The sequence below is a fragment of the Octopus bimaculoides genome, chromosome 11, assembly GCF_046866305.1.
Source record: "Octopus bimaculoides isolate indiv1 chromosome 11, ASM4686630v1, whole genome shotgun sequence".
Classification (NCBI taxonomy): domain Eukaryota; kingdom Metazoa; phylum Mollusca; class Cephalopoda; order Octopoda; family Octopodidae; genus Octopus; species Octopus bimaculoides.
Genome location: NC_142938.1, coordinates 18,123,795 through 18,142,141, shown reverse-complemented (window position 1 = coordinate 18,142,141; position 18,347 = coordinate 18,123,795). Strand labels below are relative to the sequence as shown.

The 18,347-nt window shown below is 36.4% G+C and overlaps 2 protein-coding genes across 6 annotated transcripts in view; both read left to right on the top strand.

The window, feature by feature from the left end:
* The window catches only part of LOC106875224 (endoplasmic reticulum membrane-associated RNA degradation protein), a 41,129-nt gene extending 32,675 nt beyond the window's left edge, over positions 1-8,454 (top strand). For all 5 annotated transcript variants that reach the window (XM_014923277.3, XM_014923279.3, XM_089359600.1 and 2 more), the window contains one exon: positions 4,309-8,454. In XM_014923277.3, coding sequence (XP_014778763.1) covers positions 4,309-4,332 — 24 coding nt within the window. In that variant the 3' untranslated portion in view covers positions 4,333-8,454. The remainder of the gene's footprint in view (positions 1-4,308) is intronic.
* On the top strand, positions 4,544-8,454 carry LOC106875222 (trace amine-associated receptor 1). Its single transcript, XM_014923273.3, has one exon. The coding sequence runs from the start codon at positions 4,544-4,546 to the stop codon at positions 5,714-5,716; it is 1,173 nt and encodes a 390-aa protein (XP_014778759.1). The 3' UTR covers positions 5,717-8,454.
* Positions 8,455-18,347: the final 9,893 nt, after the last annotated feature.

Sequence of the window (18,347 nt, the reverse complement as noted above, 5' to 3'; positions counted from 1 at the left end):
AGGCACAGATAATAATAATCCTTTCTACTAGAGGCACAAGGCCTGGAATTTTGGGGAGACGGGGATAGTCAATGACACCAACCCCAGTATGTAACTGGTACTTATTTCATCAAAAGAATGAAAGGCAAACATGACTAATAATAATAATTGCATTCCCAGCTACATTTGGAAATTCTAGGTCTTTACCCTATTGCACATAAACATCAGCAACAAAATCTCATATGGACCCCTAAGGCTCATCTGGACCTTGGTTGAGAACCACTGGTCAAAAGGGAAGAAGTATTCTCTGATGACAAAAAACAATGGCAATCAGATATTCATTGTCATATCTGCCAGATTGGATATATTATTGTTTAGATTGAAGTTTTAATATAAGGATTTGTGCTAGGCAGCTGATAATAGGACATCTATGTTTGTTTGTTTTTGTTTTTTTTCTTGTATATGTTTTTGTTGTGAGCTGTTTCTTATCTTATGTCATGTTTCTAATTTCTAAATGGGTTAGCCATATTTGTTATAGGGGTTTCAATGTGTAACAATTATATATCTCAAAAAGTACTTCCCTACTACAGAAATTGGAACTCGTGTCTTCATGATCATTATGACTCTTTAGCATTTAGACAAGCCATATCCAGCCCAAATATTCGACCTGTTTTATGACCAAATCAACCAGATCCAGTCTCCCGTACCTACCCCTACCTACAATGCCTTTCTAAAAAAAATAAACAATTGCATCATCGAAATCCTAAAGCTACAAGATAAAAATCATGATTAAGTTCAAAACAATGTGAATAGATAAGCATTGCATTTGACTGAGTAATCTGATGAAAGAATGAACTAATTGTCCAAGTCAGACAGTTGACTGTATTAAGTCTACTACTAATTTTGTCAATCATTGATAAGGTAAAGCCGATTCGAGTAGAGATTGAACTCAGAAAATAAAGGGACATAATTAAACACTGCTATGCAATTAGGTCATAATTCAACCAATTTTGCCAATTCGTTACTGTCTTAATGGAAATAAATTATGATAATAATTTCTTATATAAGCACCAGGGACAATACATTTGAGGAAGGGCTTGGGCAGTACTTTACATCAAACCTTGTAGGAAGAAAGCAAACTTTTAGCTCCATAGAATATGAGTTTAGAACAAAGGACTTAAGTAAATACTACAAGGCATTTTGTTTGGCAACTTACCAACTCTGCCAATCCACTACCATTTCTCTTTAATAATAGCCCAATCATCATCATCTAACATTCATTTTCCATGCTGGCATGAGTTGGATGGTTTGACAGGAGCCGGCCAGCTGGAGAGTTGTCCAGGCTCCAGTTGTCTGATTTGGCATGGTTTTTACGGCTGGATGCCCTTCCTAACGCCTGCCACTTTACAGAGTGTGCTGGATGCCTTTTACATGGCAATGGCACCTACAAGACAAAGACCTGTCAGTTAGCAGAGGGAGTGGGGGCATGGCCCTAAAGGACATGCCTGTATGTATGGATGGCCACGATTTTACTTAGCTCGACATGTCTTCTCAAGTACAGCAAATCACCACAAGTCCCAGTCCTTTGTCATCTCATCAATGAGATCCAGTGTCTGAAGACCCTTTCTCACTACTTCATCCCACACCTGAAATTTCTTTTCTAGTTCTGGTAGTGAATCAGCCATAAGGTCAAGGTCATCAGTATAGAGGAACTCCTCGGGGCAGCCAGTCTTGAATTCCTGTATTATGGCCTGGAGGACTATGATAAGCAAGAGGGGGCTGAAAACCAGTGATCCAGGTTGCAAAAATAGGTCCAAGCCAGCTACTTTCAGGGAGGGATCAGGAAATGAAGGTTGACTTTATTGAAAGCTTTCAACTGATCTGAATTAATCAGAGTTTCACCCTCACCCCCACTGAAGCTAACTTTGTTCCCAATCTTTCTATAACTTATTGCAATAGGTAGCATTTTGGTATTACACAGAATAGTAATAATAATGTAGGGGGTTGTTTTCCATTACTTTAGAAGTTGTTTGTTTAACCCTTTAACATTCAGATTATTCTGTGAAATGTAAAGCTTATTTATTCATATTGTTTTGAATTAATCATGTATTGTATCACAGCTTTGAGATTTTGATAATGTGATTGTCTATTTTTAGGATGACATTGTAGGGTAGGTGTGAGAGGCTAGACCTGGCCAGTTTGAACTTAAAACAGGGGGCATATTTGAGCTGGATATGGCCGGCTTAAATGCTAAAGGGTGAATTATTTCTATCATTCTTTTTGTTCTGAATGAGAAAATCCTCAAACTTATCTTAATCCTTAAAAAAAAAAAATGGGTAAGGAATCACAATTTGAAATTTGATTTAGAAAAACAAAAATTAAAAAATGTTAATCCCTTTATCTTCCAACCCCTCTACCATCTACCCCAATAGTACAGTCCCCACTAAGTCCTCACACCCACCACAACGTCCTACACTTTCTGTTTATATATTTTGATATTGTTTTGTGTTGTTTGTTTTATATTTATTTCTTTTGTATACCCAAACCCCTTATAATCTGTTTTCTTGTCGTGTAAGGTGACATTAGGTCAGTGCAAAAAAAAAAAAAAAGGGGTTGGTAAAGAAAGGAACCTCAAAAGAAATTTATCCCACCACCACCAAAGTGTGACTGGAGGATCAGAAAAATTGAAGAATGCAGAAAAAGCAAGAGAGAGAGAGAGAGAGAGAGTGGGGTGGAGAGGGAGCAAATAAGGGAGTAAAGGACTTGTTCCAAAATAAATTATGTTTGACGAGAGAATCAGCAGAGAAGAAAGAGAAAGAGTAAATGAGTATTTTTCCCCCTCTTCCTGCTACCCCTAATCTCACCTCACATTTCCTTTCCCTTGCCTTCTTGCACGTCTTGTCCTGGTGCAAGTCAATAACAAAAGAACTACTGCACCTCTGAGGGTATGTATGAGTGCGTGTGCTTCAGTGTACTTGTCTGTCTGTGTGTGTGTGTGTGTGTTCGTTCTTACTCAACTGTTTGCTTAAACTAGTGTTGCTTAGTAGAGATAAAAGAAACCTACTTTTCTCCTCTACATTACCTTATTTTTTCTTTTCCTACACTTCATCTCTCCCTCTCTCTGTACCTCTCTGTCTACTTCCTTCTCTGTACCTCTATGCTCTTTCTCTCTCTCTAACCCTCTTTCCCACTATCTCTCTCTCTCCTTCTGTGCACTCTCTTTTTCTCCTATTTCTTAACTAGCTCTCCTCTCATCTTTTTCTTGCCCTCTCTTTACCTTCCAATGTTTTTTCTGTCTCTACCTATCCATCCAGCCATTCATCTATCCATCTATCCATCCTCTTGTAGCTGGATCCTTCTCTCATCATCATCATCATCATCGTTTAACGTCTGCTTTCCATGCTAGCATGGGTTGGACGATTTGACTGAGGACTGGCAAGCCAGAAGGCTGCACCAGGCTCCAATCTGATCTGGCAGAGTTTCTACAGCTAGATGCCCTTCCCAACGCCAACCACTTCCTATGCTTTTACTTCTTACTCCTTCATCTTAAGTCTCCAATTTTCCTCTTTCTCTCAACTCTACACACACATGCACACACACACACACAATCATAAACAACATAAATATACTCACGCATGTGTAGAGAGTAAGGATTTTATTTTTACTTTTTTAATATTTCTTTATTTTTTGCCTTAGATCTGCTTCATTGAACTGGGACCCCTTAATACATGCTACTCTTAGAAAAATGCAGGAACAAATTTTCACCCCCTTAAAAAACCCATCAGCCTCTTTAAATCTTTATAAGAAATGTTTAGCAGCATTTCATCCATCTTCACATTCTGAGTTCAAATACCTCTCAGGTTAACTTTGCCTTTCATCCTTTCAGGGTCAATAAAACAAGTATCAGTTGAACACTGGGGTTCAATGTAATCAACTTTCTCTGAAATTTCTGGCCTTCTACCAAAATTTAAAACCATTATTATTATTATTAAGGCAGTCAACTGACCGAACCGTTAACATGCTGGACAAAATGCTTAGTGGCACTTTGTCTGTCTTTATGTTCTGGATTCAAATTCTGCCATGATCAACTTTGCCTTTCATCCTTTCAGGGTCAGTAAAATAAGTACCAGTCAAGCAATGTGTAATTGACTTAGTCTGTTCTCCAATGTTACTGGCCTTGTGCCCAAATTTGAAATCTCTGCCAGCTTGTTGCTTTTGCCTTAATAACACACACACACACACATTAAGTTTCTTCTTATTGTTTTTTCAGCTATAATTTTTTTTCTAATGCTTCTAGAAGTCTTCATCATTCTTTTATATACTTTGCAGGTTTCTTATTCTGGACCAAAATGATAATGTCAGAACCAACAGAATAGAGAATGAGAAACAACCAAAACAAATCTTCAAAGAAGTTGGAATTTTTTTTTTTATTTTATTTTATTTTAGTAAAAGAGGCATTTGAGAAGAATCAAAAGACAGAAACCAGAATTATGTCTTGTGAAACTTAAAAGAAACAAAGAAAAAGAAAAAATTTCGAAGAAAGTTTAAAGAAAATTTTGCAACTATGGAGAATCTAAACTTGTTATCATTGGTCTACTTACTAGTACCAATAGTCCTTATCTTACTTATTCTTCTGGGAAACATTGTAGTAATTATATGTATCCTATACAGCAAACAGCTTCAAACTGCCACTTATATCGCAGTACTCATTCTAGCATGCTTTGACATCACTCTTGCATTTTGCCTGCCATTTGCTGTCATGGAATCATACCGTCCCCTTTATTTAGTCTCAAATCAAATGCTGATAAATATGTCTGGTGCTTCTCTCAGTGCCCAGTGCTTGATAGCTTTCAATCGCTTCCAGACTCTGATGAAGCCACTTTCCTATAAGGCAAATGTCACAATAAAAAGGACACTCTACTTGATTGCCCTCACAGTTTTCTATTGCACTGTTGTAGCATGGACACCATTTCTTATTGAATGGGAGACAAATGGACTCTTGTTATTTGATGATAATATTTTACTCCTTCAAGTCATTTTGAAAAATACATATGCACTGTTTTTCGTTGCAGTCTTTATTCCAGTATGTCTTGTGACATTTTTCTGCTACTATAAGATATATGGAATCGCAAAACGCCATAGTGAGATGATAGCAACTCTGGAGATTTCACTGAATCACAATGGTAGCTTAGCTTGTAGAAAAACAAAATATGCCAAAACAATTGCCTGCATCATCTGTGCTTTTCTACTTTGGTTTCCTTTTCAAATGTGTGTGGTCTTTGAGAGTGCAACCAATTTGAAAACCATGAAGAGATTTCGGACTGGCCTACTTTATTTAGCTATTTTCAACTGCATCTTGAATCCATGGATCTACTCCTACAATAACTCGCAATTTCGTTCTGCATTGAAACTCATCTGCAGGAATATCTATGAACAGTGTTTGAAATACAAGAGACAATTAATTCACGAAATCATCAAAAAGCCCTTACACAGTGCCACTCTTCCCACATTTACCATATTGCCAGTTTATCAAAACAAAATTCAAAGCTGCTGCTACGAATATGAAGCTTTCCTTCATGCAATTCACAAGAAAAGAAAAACCTGCTTCTTTTGTCCCCTATTAAATTTACCACAAACCAGAATTACAGAGGGTTACACACAAAAATCCCATTTTGCAACCAAGAAGCTTTTCCACATTCCAGATACAACAACCCCTGTGGATAATTTAGTAACATGAATCTTCTGGAAATGTTAAAATTTTGAGAAACTGAAACAGCAACAAAGTAAAAATCCATGAAATGAAGAACAAACTTTTGTACTTCTGAAACGACATCTAAAACACCTAACATTATAAAGGATAAAAAAAAGTTATGGAAGTTTGAACTTCAGCCCTGTTTTTATTTTAAATTCAAAAAGAAAGAATATTTATTTCGTTTTTTAAAAAAAAGGTAGTATGTTCCCAACAAAGTATGAATGGATGGATTGGGTGATATGGTGGTATTTATGCATTTCCCAAAGGAACTAATAAATTAATTTCTATAACTGATACAAATCCATAAACTATTCTTTGATGATTCTGCAATACTGGTTCACCCATAATAATGGTGTTTTTCGTTGTTGTTGTTTTTTACATTAGCAACCAGACTTAGACAACTGAAAATTGAGTATATTTTGACCCGTGTACTGGTGATTGGATACAAACCACAAATTCTTACTTGGTTATTTGATACATTATCAACACAGACATCCATCCAGCACTGGTTCTCTTTTTTAAAACTTTTGTTTTAAAAACAAATAGTGGAATGAGATTGTATGACATTGATGCCTTTATTAAAGGGATAAGCTACAGCTACATATGCAAAAAAAAGAACAGGAATTAGCTTCAGGCAGTCACAGCAATTGACTTATCCAAAACAGCCCTACACTCACCTTCGGCATTATCTCCAGCATACATTATTAGCACCGACAGTGACAACGATGATGATGGTGGTAGTGATGATGATGATGATGATGATGATGAAAATAATTATGGCGGTGGCGGTGGGAACAATCGTAATAAATTACCTTACTTAAGTGCAGTATATGGAACATATATTGTTGTGTTACAAGAACAGACTAATACCTTACTAAAGACTTTACTTTAATCAGATATGAAAGAAGGAATGAAATAAAATGCAAATTCCATCTGCTCTGTGCAATGTTTGAACTTTGAACTTTCGATAACAACAATATTAATACCAGCAGTAGCAGTAACGAACACCAAACTTGGGAAAATTAAAATCACCCTGGCTGATTGTCTGCCAGCTCTGTCGTCATCCACCCTTATGTAATGAATAACTAATGATCCAGAAACATGGACTAAAGTGCATAAAATATCATGCTAGCAGTAATAGCATTTTGATCCCAAGATGCTAAATATATTACTCAACTTGCCTTTAAATTTACCATTGTATATTGGCTACAAACGTACATACGACAGCCATAGCAAATTTACAAAAAAAAAAAAACATTCGTGCCTAATATTAAGTGACAACGATGATGATGACAACATTTTCCATGTTTACTTGTGCTTATTTTTTCCCACCGACAGTTATGTCTTCCCAACAACAAGTAACCACTCATCTGTATGAAGTTGAGAATGGAAATTAATTTTTAAGTCAGGTAGATTGAAAGAAAACAGAGTTATGTACCTTGCTCAGGGACACCACGCAATTGTTGTTTAGCTCCAGATCATCCCTGATCAAAGAGACAGTCCAGCCATGACCATCCCATCTTTTTTTTTTTTTTTTTCAAATGTATCTAATATGTCGTTCCCGTTTGTTTGTTTTTGAGACAGTAGGATGAGTAATTTAAAGATTTTATTGCTATTTCTAGCGTGTCCAGTTACCATTTGGATCATTGGTTCACTCGTTGGCTTGTTAACTACACCATAATTATCTTAGTCTATGGTTAGACATTCAAACCTTGAACTTACGATCAAATTCGACCAGAAACTCAACAGTTATTGTCTTATTGAGAAAATGAAAGTTCAGCTCGTTTTTATTTGAGAAATTTGTTACATGCCTCTGGAAGTTTTGAGTTGTTGATATTCCATGAAGAAGATGACAACAAAACATTCAATGTTTGATATTCAGTGAATGATCAATAAATAAGATATGATAACAACGTGATGCAGGAGGAGGTGTAGAGAGAGAGGGAAAACGTTGTTGGATGGGGTCATCAGTGAATCTGAATGTGATAATGTGTTTGGTGTGTGTGTGTGTTAGTACATATATGTGTAACCACATGTAATTATGTGCATCTGTGTGTGGGGGGTGCATGAGAGAGAGAGAATGTGTGTTAGTATATGTAAAGTGATCGATATTAGGAAAGATATCCTGTCATAGAAACCATGCCAAAGCTAATACTGGTGCTTGATATCACCGTACATCTTGTTGGATCCTGTGAAACCGTCCAACCCATGCCGGCATGGATAAGGAACGTTCGATGGTGATGTGTGTGTGTGTGTGTAATGAAGTGTGTATATTGAATTCATGTGCCTCTGTATATGTTGTGATTGTTGTTGAACACCATGTCGGGCCTCGTCAAATAGACATATCAATCAAAAATATTGAAGCCATGACACTCACTATCACTTATATTTTTAGTCATTGTATATCTAGGACTACAATATCCCATGCATCTTATTTTGTTCTTCTCAGACAGTAAGATAAGATACGGTGGAGACTTCGCTGCTATTTCTAGCAGATCGAGTGACTGCAAACAGGCTTGCTCAGTGGCTTACGTATGTGTTTGGGTGCATATGTTGTATGCATGTGCGGTGTGCATGTGTGAATGCAAAAACTATGAAGAGACATACATACAATATTGCTGAATTTATTTCAGCAAGAGAAATATATCATCTGTTTCATATGATGAAATTTGTAAATATTCCGGTGAATTCTAAGAAATAAAGAAAGAAAACTTATATTCTTATTAATGCTGTTGTTTTTATCTTTTAGACAAATCACTTTTTTCTGTCTTTTTTATGTCGTGGAGTTATCTGATGCCTGGTCAGCTCTCACCCTGTAAAGCTTTAATCAAACCATTCCAGACAATATAATCAGGAATACAGTATCCAATGTGGAGGCACAATGGCCCAGTGGTTAGGGCAGCGGACTCGCGGTCATAGGATCACGGTTTTGATTCCCAGACCGGGCGCTGTGAGTATTTATTGAGCAAAAACACCTAAAGCTTCACGAGGCTCTGGCAGGCGATGGTGGCGAACCCTGCTGTACTCTTTCACCATAACTTTCTCTCACTCTTACTTCCTGTTTCTGTTGTACCTGTAATTCAAAGGGTCAGCCTTGTCACACTGTGTCACGCTGAATCTCTCCGAGAACTACATTAAGGGTACACGTGTCTGTGGAGTGCTCAGTCACTTGCACGTTAATTTCACATCATCTTACAATTGGCAACATACATAGATAATGTAGTATTTGATGCTCTCAAAACAGAAGAGATGACTGCAGCTCTAATTCCTTGAGCCACTGACCTGCACTAGGGTCCACTAATATTTTTGACTCTTAAAATCAGTGTCCAAGCAGGGACATAGTCCAATGATTGAAACAAGTAAAATTTTTAAAAATACATTTCACAGCCTTGATTTCAGATTAGCTTGGGACTTTTTAGTCCCAGATCAATCTTAATCCAGTGATTGTTTAGCCTTAGATTAATCTTGATCCAGGCATTGTATAACCCTAGATCCATCTGGATCTAGTGATTTTTTAGCCCCAGGTTAGCTCTGATCCAGCAAACTTATGATCAAAATAGAATTCCAGCCATGACTGTCCCATCTTTTTTTTATTGAGCATTATATCTTTAAGACTGCAATAACCAATGTACTCTTCCTTTTTGAAGGCAATAGGATGTAATTTGAGAAAGATTTAGCTACTATTTCTTGCAGGCCAAATGATCACATAGAGACTCCCTTGTTATTCTACCTACCTGGACCTATCAACTGAATCATTCACTAAGGCCAGCAGATGTCAAAAAGTTGTTGAAATTTTACCCTTATCCCATTACACCAGTTGTATGGTATCAGGAGTGGAGGCATGTGGCTTAGTGGTTAGGGTGTTGGATTCCTGATCACATGATTGTGGTTTCAATTCCTGGACTAGGCAACACATTGTGTTCTTGAGTAGAATACTTCATTTCATGTTGCTCCAGTCCACTCAGCTGGCAAAAAGGAGTATTCCTGCAACTAACCAGTGTCTGATCCAAGGGGAAGTATATGCAGTAGCGTATCCAAGAAACTGGCCTTATGAGTCTATATGATTCTTGATATGATATCAGGACAACTGCCTCTGGATAATTGTCCTATAAGACAACTACCCCTGTAGTTCAGGTGCAAACCACTATTTAAATAAATAATATTTATCTCTCACCAGATGGAGTACTTTTTTTGTTGAATTTTCTATCACAGATCAGTACATTATATATATATATATATATATATATATATATATATATAAAAACAATATATGAGTATATGCATATATATGTACATGTATGTACATACTTTCATCTGCATGTACATATAGATACATAACTGGGTACATGACGTGGCAAAAGAACATGGACAAAATGATAAACAAGGTACAACAAACAAGCAAGCCACATAGAAACATCTCCTTGGGCCCACTCTCCATGCACCCGTATATATATATATATATATATATATATATATATATATATATATGTAGGTGCAGGCATGGTTCTACGTTCAGTCCCACTGCATAGCACCTTAGGCAAGAGCCTTCTAATACAGCCTCAAGCTGAGCAAAGCCTTGTGAGTGGATTTAGTAGACGGAAACTGGAAGAAGCCCGTCGGGTTGTGTCATTGTATCTGTTTCTGTCCCGCACAACTTCTTGACAACCGGTGTTGAAATGCTTATGTCCCTGTAACATAGCGGTTTTGCAAAAGAGATTGATACAATAAGTACCAGGATTAGCAAAAAATTTAAGTACTGGGGTTAATTCATTTGACTAAAAATTTTCCAAGGAGGTGCTCCAGCATGGCTACAGTCTAATGACTGAAACAAGTAAAAAAAGATATACTCACACATATATTCATTCATTTAAGGTTCATTTTTAATTATTTTTCCATGCTGGCACAGTTAGGGTGGTTAATTGTTTTTTTTTTTTTTTGAGGAAGTATTATTACAGTTAGATGCTCTTCCTGTCACCAACCATTTCTTGCCTTACAAGTAAGGTTGCTATTATTCCACTAATTTCAGAGCAAAATGCTAAGGAGGCACAAGCACTTTCACACACATATACACATGATGGAGCTTCCTCCTACCAAATCCACTCACAAGGCTTTAGTTGGCCTGAGGCTATAGTAGAAGACACTTGCCCAAGGTGCTGCACAAGGGAACCAAATGGTTGGAAAGCAAACTTCTTGTCCACACAGACATGTCTGCACTTGCTATGGGACCTAATGCTCATCAGGAACGTAAACACAAATAATGACGAGGGTTCCAGTTGATATGGTCAATGGAACAGCTTCCTTGTGAAATTAACATGCAAGTGGCTGAGTACTCCATAAATACATGTAGCCTTAACATAGTTCTCAGGGAGATCCAGCAAGATACAGGATGTGACAAGGCTGGTCCTTTGAAATGCAGGAACTACTCATATTTGCCAGTCAAGTGGACTGGAGCAAGATGAAATAAAGTGTCTTGCTCAAGGACACAACACACCACCAGGTATCAAACTCATGATCTTGAGCCAACTACCCTAACCATTTAGCCACATGCTATATATATATATATATAGTTGTATTTGGGGATGGTCATGTTGCCAGTTTAAGCCAATAAAAACACACGTACTATATATTTGGTATTAATTTGCTTCAGCTTTAATTTATTTTTTACATTAATCGTAATACGATTAATGTAATAAATTTTTAAAAAATAAAAAGTTAGATATTAAATATTTTTTTAATTAAAAAAAATTCTTTTAATAAATAAATTAAAGCTGAAGCAAATTAACACCAAATATATAGTGCATGTGTTTTTATTGGCTTAAACTGGCAACATGACCGTCCCCAAATACAACAATATCTGTTTCAACACACGATTTCACATCAAAAATCTTGCAAAACGAATATATAAATGTGTATGTGTGTGTGTGTATATATATATATATATATATATATAGACACGCACACATATCCTTTCTACTATAGGAACAAGGCCTGAAATTTTGGAGGAGGGGTATTTATTTCATCAACCACACACACACATACATACATATGTCTTCCATGCAATTTCAATCACAAGGAATTGGTCAGCCTGAAGCATTAGCAGAGAGCACTTATCCAAGGCACTCCACAATGAGAGTGAAAGTAGGATCACATGCTTGTAAACTGAACTCCTATACTACACATCCACAATTATTTAGAGAGGTTATGTAATTCTAAAAGCCTTTTATCATGGGCTTTTCAAATTAGGGCTAACATGGTACTAAACAAGACAGGGTTAGGTCTTACATATGTAATATAGTGATGAGTGACACCCAACTGTAAGGGTTGAGACTCCTTTCAGTCACAAATGGCCATGGGATTGCACCTAGAAAGTTCCCTTCCAAGGCCCAGTGGTTAGGGCAGCAGACACGCGGTCATAGGATCACGGTTTCGATTCCCAGACCGGGTGTTGTGAGGGTTTATTGAGCGAAAACACCTAAGGCTCCATGAGGCTCCGGCAGGGGATGGTGGCGAACCCTGCTGTACCCTTTCACCACAACTTTCTCTCACTCTTACCTCCTGTTTCTGTTGTGCCTGTAATTCAAAGGGTCAGCCTTGTCACACTGTGTCACGCTGAATATCCCCGAGAACTACGTTAAGGGTACACGTGTCTGTGGAGTGCTCAGCCACTTGCACGTTAATTTCACAAGCAGGTTGTTCCGTTAATCGGATCAACTGGAACCCTCGACATCGTAAGCGATGGAGTGCCAACAACAACAGCAACAGCACTAAGAACCTATGGATGAGGACTATTAACCTGATTATGATGGCTGAACAAAAATAATCAAAGTTTGAATTTATACTTCTGGCAACCACATAATTGTCAAGCTCAGCAGAGAGCTTTTACATCAGTCATGGGCAAACTGTGACCCGCAAGACTTTGTGAATGGCACACTTAAAACATTACCCTGAATCTTTTTAGTTCCTGATAATGACTCGTGTCTCATGCAGCCCACATTTAAGAAATGATTGACTACGCCTCCTGTTTTACATCAGTCTACTTGCTAGAAATAGCAGCTAGGTCTCACTTCACTTTTTCTGTTTTGGAAAATGGAAGAGCACATTAGACAGTGTGGTCCTAGATATACAATACAAAGGACAGGGTAAAACAGCATGATTATAATTGTTTTTCTACCAATTAAAAAATAACCTAATTGAAATTTATCTAATAACTCCAGCAATGTACTTTTAACAAGGAAATTTAATTTTTTTTTTTTTTTGTAACAAATAAATAAAATAAAATAAATGAAAACAACCTATTTTGCATAAAAGCCATAAAATGATGAACTGCCATTTATTGCAAGTCTAATAAATCATGAGAACGTTTTTTTTTTTATGAATGTTTTTTCTTTCTTTCTTCTTGTAATATTATATTATATTATATATATATTTGTATATATTTTTTTTAAGACATCTTTCAGGCAAGATGGAAAAAGTCTTCCCTGAGAAACTAACCAATTGTATGAACATTTAATATTATCTGAATAATATTTTTTTATGATGAGGTATCTCCCATAGATAATTACCAAACATACAGACAGACACACAAACATACATAAGATTTCTTTTGAAGGGGATTTTAATCAACTTGCATCAGAAATATTTAATATTAAAAAAAAAAATACAAAAGATCAATGATTAAAAAAAAAAAAAAGTGAAGTTCTAAACATTATGCTGGATGTATGAAATGTATAGATTTTTTGATTAATCAGAGAGATTCTGTAACCAATTTGTCATTCTTTTTCTCTTCCTCCTGAATCTTATACACATTTTAAATCTTATTATATTTTGTAATGCAACAGGTGAAGAATGATACTGTTGGTTGAAGGTTTCCAACAGGACAATCACTGCTTCATTAAATTCTTGATGGTAGCAAGCGTGATGAGAGTGTGTCTCCATCTCAGTGTTGAACAAATATTTTCCTACCAATATACATTGGTAAAGATACTAAATATATATATATATATATATATATATTTATACGCACACACACATTTACCAATATATATATATTGGCAAAAGATATACAATAAACACACACACATTTATATATGTATGTATAAAACATGGTTATCACTAACAAGTATGACATGGTATCATATACCATGATACCATGCTTTCACTAATTGTTTTAGGTGCCTATGCAGTCGTGAGCAGACACAGACACTCCCTTGGCACTCCTCACTTTGGTCCAGCAGAACATCCAAGATGCGACAGGCAAAGAGAAATAGAAAATGAGTACCAGCACTGGGCTGATATTCATTTTTAGCTAAGTAAAATGAAGTAACTAGAAATGAAGTGCCTCGTTCAAAGGAGACAATATGTTACCTAGTCATGGATTTGAACCCTCTACTTTATGATGGTGAACCAAATACCTTCAGCACAAAACCACATGCTTTTATATGTGTGTGTGTGTGTGTGTGTGTGTGTGTATAAGGTCGTAATAGTGAAGCCAAACCAAATAGTAATATTTTGAAATCATTTAATATGTTTCAAGTTTGCATACCTATAATAGGAAATGCAGCCGTTATGTAAACCTTCCTAAGAAGTGGTGAACAGTCCCAGAATTTTCAACTCAAGTCAAATATAACAAACTACTCCAAATCGTTGTTAGAGTATCCACATAAGTCTAGACTGGTTAGTTTGTACTGGCAGCCTGAAGCATACATATCAGATGATTTCAAAATATCACTATTTAGTTTGACTACGTTATTACAACTTACACACACACACATATATACGTAAGTATACATGCACACACAAATTTCAGGCTTCCACATGATTTCCATCTACCAAATTTTTACTCACAAGATATTGGCCAACCTGATGCTAAGATAAAAAAAACACTTGCTCACAGTGCAGCACAGAAGATCCAACATGAAGCCAAAGAGGTTGTAAAACAAACTTCTTAACTACAGTCATATCTGCACTCATAGAACTCATAAGATATTTAAAAAACTCCCCCCACCCCACCATTTCACATAAATTTTAAAAAATTTTTTTATGAAAGATAAAAACAATATAATAGCAAATTCCGATATAAGTAAAATATTAGACCTATGGTGTTATTTTTCTCAACATACTGTTGTTTATTTGTATAATACATGCACTGCACACGCATACACACAACCTATTCTATGGTCAGATTATAGGTGACTAAGCCAGCAAGCCCACCAAGCTTGCTTGGTGAGGAGGGTGATTTTTGGACACTCTAGGGATGAAAAACAAGACCTGTCAAAGGGCGGAGTAACTCAGTAGAGTCTAGCCATCCAAATATAGTCAAGAGTAGATGGTGCTCACAAGCTGTAGTGAAGACAAACCATCTAGAAGGAAATCTCTGAAATAAAAACTGTTCAGCAAGGACTTGCAATGTTATAGTTTCGTCAACAGACAACTGGTAATAAAATATATATATGTATATATATATATATATATATATATATGCATACACACAACACACACAAGCATGCATGATGAAAATACTCAATGTTTAATGGATCACTGGCTTTGCATCATTTAGTCTGTCAAAGGCCAAATCAGTCGTGCAGATCCCTGTTCTTACCGCCATCTCTCTCCATTGTCAGCAGCCAGAAATCACACATTTACAGAGTAACAGAAGTGAAATTTGTTTAACCAGAGATAAAACCAGTGCAACAGACTCAGCTTGTTGGGAGTATACCCCCACCACCAACACATACATACACATACATATAGCAGACAAGTGAGAAGAGCAGGCATGGTAGATATGCAGAATATTACCATGTAGAGAAGAAACGAAGATGATACACCATGTAGTGAGAGGTTATGCAATAACCCGACCAGCTAGTACAATCTCCTTCAGATCTCACAATAAGCATCTCAATAAAGGAAGGACAAATCAGATAATGTATTCTTGATGTGATGGTCATGGCTGGAATTCCTTTCACTACAGTTGTCTTGAGTTCTAAACAACAACAGTAGAAGCTCTCTGTAAGCAGTTTTACAGGAAAGGATTCTGTGAAAGAAGAGAGGAAAACTGATGAAAACTCAGCAACGTACTCTCAGAGAGAACAAAATCCAACAAGAGAAAATGTTGTTTAACCCAAGGTTTAGACCTGATCACAAAGATTTATGATCAAAAGGTATTCCAGACATGGCTATTCAATCATTTTTCCTTGGCTTAATACATCTAGAACTACATCATCATTCAATGTCTTTCCTTCTTTAAGACAGCAAATTGTGATTTGATGGAGAATTGGCTGTTATTTCTGGCAGGTAGTAGCTTCCTTGTTAGCTCAAGCTAAACCAGTGATCTGTAGAGATGCAAGTGATTAGAACTATTGGAAAAAATCTTGCTTAATGCTCCAGTATTATCTGGTGAAAGTAAACACATACAAACCGTGTACAAAGCAGTTGTTTAATCCCCAAATCAGTCCTGTGTAAGCAAACCTGTAACCAAAAGCATTCCAGCCTTAACCATTTTCCCACAGACATTGTGTACCTTTTATATTGTCCAACACACCCCTTTTTTTTTTATCGTTCAAAATGGTAATAAGAGATTTGACTGAAATTTTTAGTATGATATGCTTCCATATATGAGCTCTCCTATGGATAATTTGTGTATGAATGTATGCACAGAGTAGTTTTTTTTTTGTTTATTATTTAAATAGAAGGCCTCAAATAAAACTAACAAAGGAATGAGAGAGTAAATGGTAAATGACATTCATGGTATAAGCAGTCAAGTCAGTTGCCCATCAAACTATGACTGGAAACTAGATTGTGGACCTCAGACAACATTGTTGAAACAAACAGCTCAAAGCAATCTACTGCTGTAATGTCTGCCTTATAATATATATATGTACATATACTAATAAGGCAAAGAGCACAAGAAGAGGACAACATAGGCAGGACAAGTTAGCAAACGTGTATATATTTCATCACGCATGATAAAAGCAGTATTAGTTTAAAATACAATGTGTATCATATGTATATATTACACACACACAACAGGACTCTGCAGTTCCCATGGACCAAGTTAGTTCCTCTCACGAATATGGTAGAAGGAAATTGCCCAATACACAGCATAGAGGAATTTGAAACCAGGACATGATTGGAAAACAAACTTCTTTATCACTCAGCCACACACTAAGTGCTTGCTAGTGTGTGTGTGTGTGTGTGTGTGTGTGTGTGTGTGTGTGTGTGTGTGTGTGTGTGTGTGTGTGTGTGTGTGTGTGTATTCTACTATGAAATACCATAAGCAGTATCAAAACTGTATCAGTAAAACTTCTCTAAAATACTTATGTTACCTATCTATAGTAGAATTAATAAAGTCTGTAGTACACACAAGCATGGTTGAGTGATTAAGATTATTCCACAAGTTAACCCTTTAGTATTTATATAACTTTGTCAAATTTAATACTTATTTATTCATATTGTTCTGGGTTAATTATGTATTGTCTCGTAGCTTTGAGATTTCGATGATGTGATTGTTTATTTTGAGAATGTTATTGTAGAGAAGGTGTGAAAGGCTGGATATAGCCAGTTTGAACATAAAATGGGTAGAATATTTTGTCCAGACATGGCCGGTTTAATAGCTAAAGGGTTAAATCCCACTACAGGGTATCTGGGACAAGTGTGTTTATCACACCCTCAGGTTGACCCAAGCTTTGCGAGTGAATTTGAGTATATGGAAACTGTATAGAAGCCCATGAGAGACACCATACCTGTAATTCAAAGGCCTGGCTTTGCCACATTATTCAATTGATTCTACCTGAGAATTATGTTGAGGGTACTTGAACGATTATGTTGAGTATTCTGTAGAACACTCGACTACTTCATACACTAATTTAATGAATAGGTTAACAAGCAACTGGACCTGCATTTATCAAAAACGATGTAAAAGTCAGTCTAAAAATAAAAAAAATACAAGTAAAACAGAGTTAGATAACACAAAGATTTTGAATGGCACATAAATAAGAAGCATTTTAGGTGTAAATAGGAAGCAAATATCCATGTTTGTGCACAGAACCAACATTTTCTAAAAGAGGGAACACGGCTGATTACACCATTCTTGCAGAGTGGATTCAATACTGAATGATTATAAAGTTATCAACCTCCTCACAGAAGTAAAACACTGAGTTGACCTGGGTGGACTTTGACGAAATACTGTAGGAGGATGAAATAAAATACTGTAAAGAATTTGATCTAGCACTGTTGACCCCATCAAATTTTTTTGTTGCAAAATTCTGTTACTAAGTACCAGGCTAATTTTTGCAGAACTAATGCTAGAATATAGTTTATCAACTCCCCAACCACTGCCATTAGAGCCTCTACATCAGGCATGAGCAGCCTTTTCTGAGACATAGGTTACATGAGACATAGGTCACATGAGACATGGCTTATCATCAGGTGAACCATAGGACCAAACTAAGAAAAAATAACTGAGGTAATTTTTCATTGATGTACCATTCAGAAAGCCACACAAATTTCAGTTTCCTCCATGTCTATTCTATGGAGGCACATGGTTCAGTGGTTAGGGTGCTAAACTCATGATTGTAAGTTTGCGATTTCAATTCCTGGACCAGGCAACACATTGTTTTCT

What these genes read in the sequence shown, in the direction of transcription:
- LOC106875222 (XM_014923273.3), top strand. Translation starts at nt 4,544, where the DNA reads ATGGAGAATCTAAACTTGTTATCATTGGTCTACTTACTAGTACCAATA.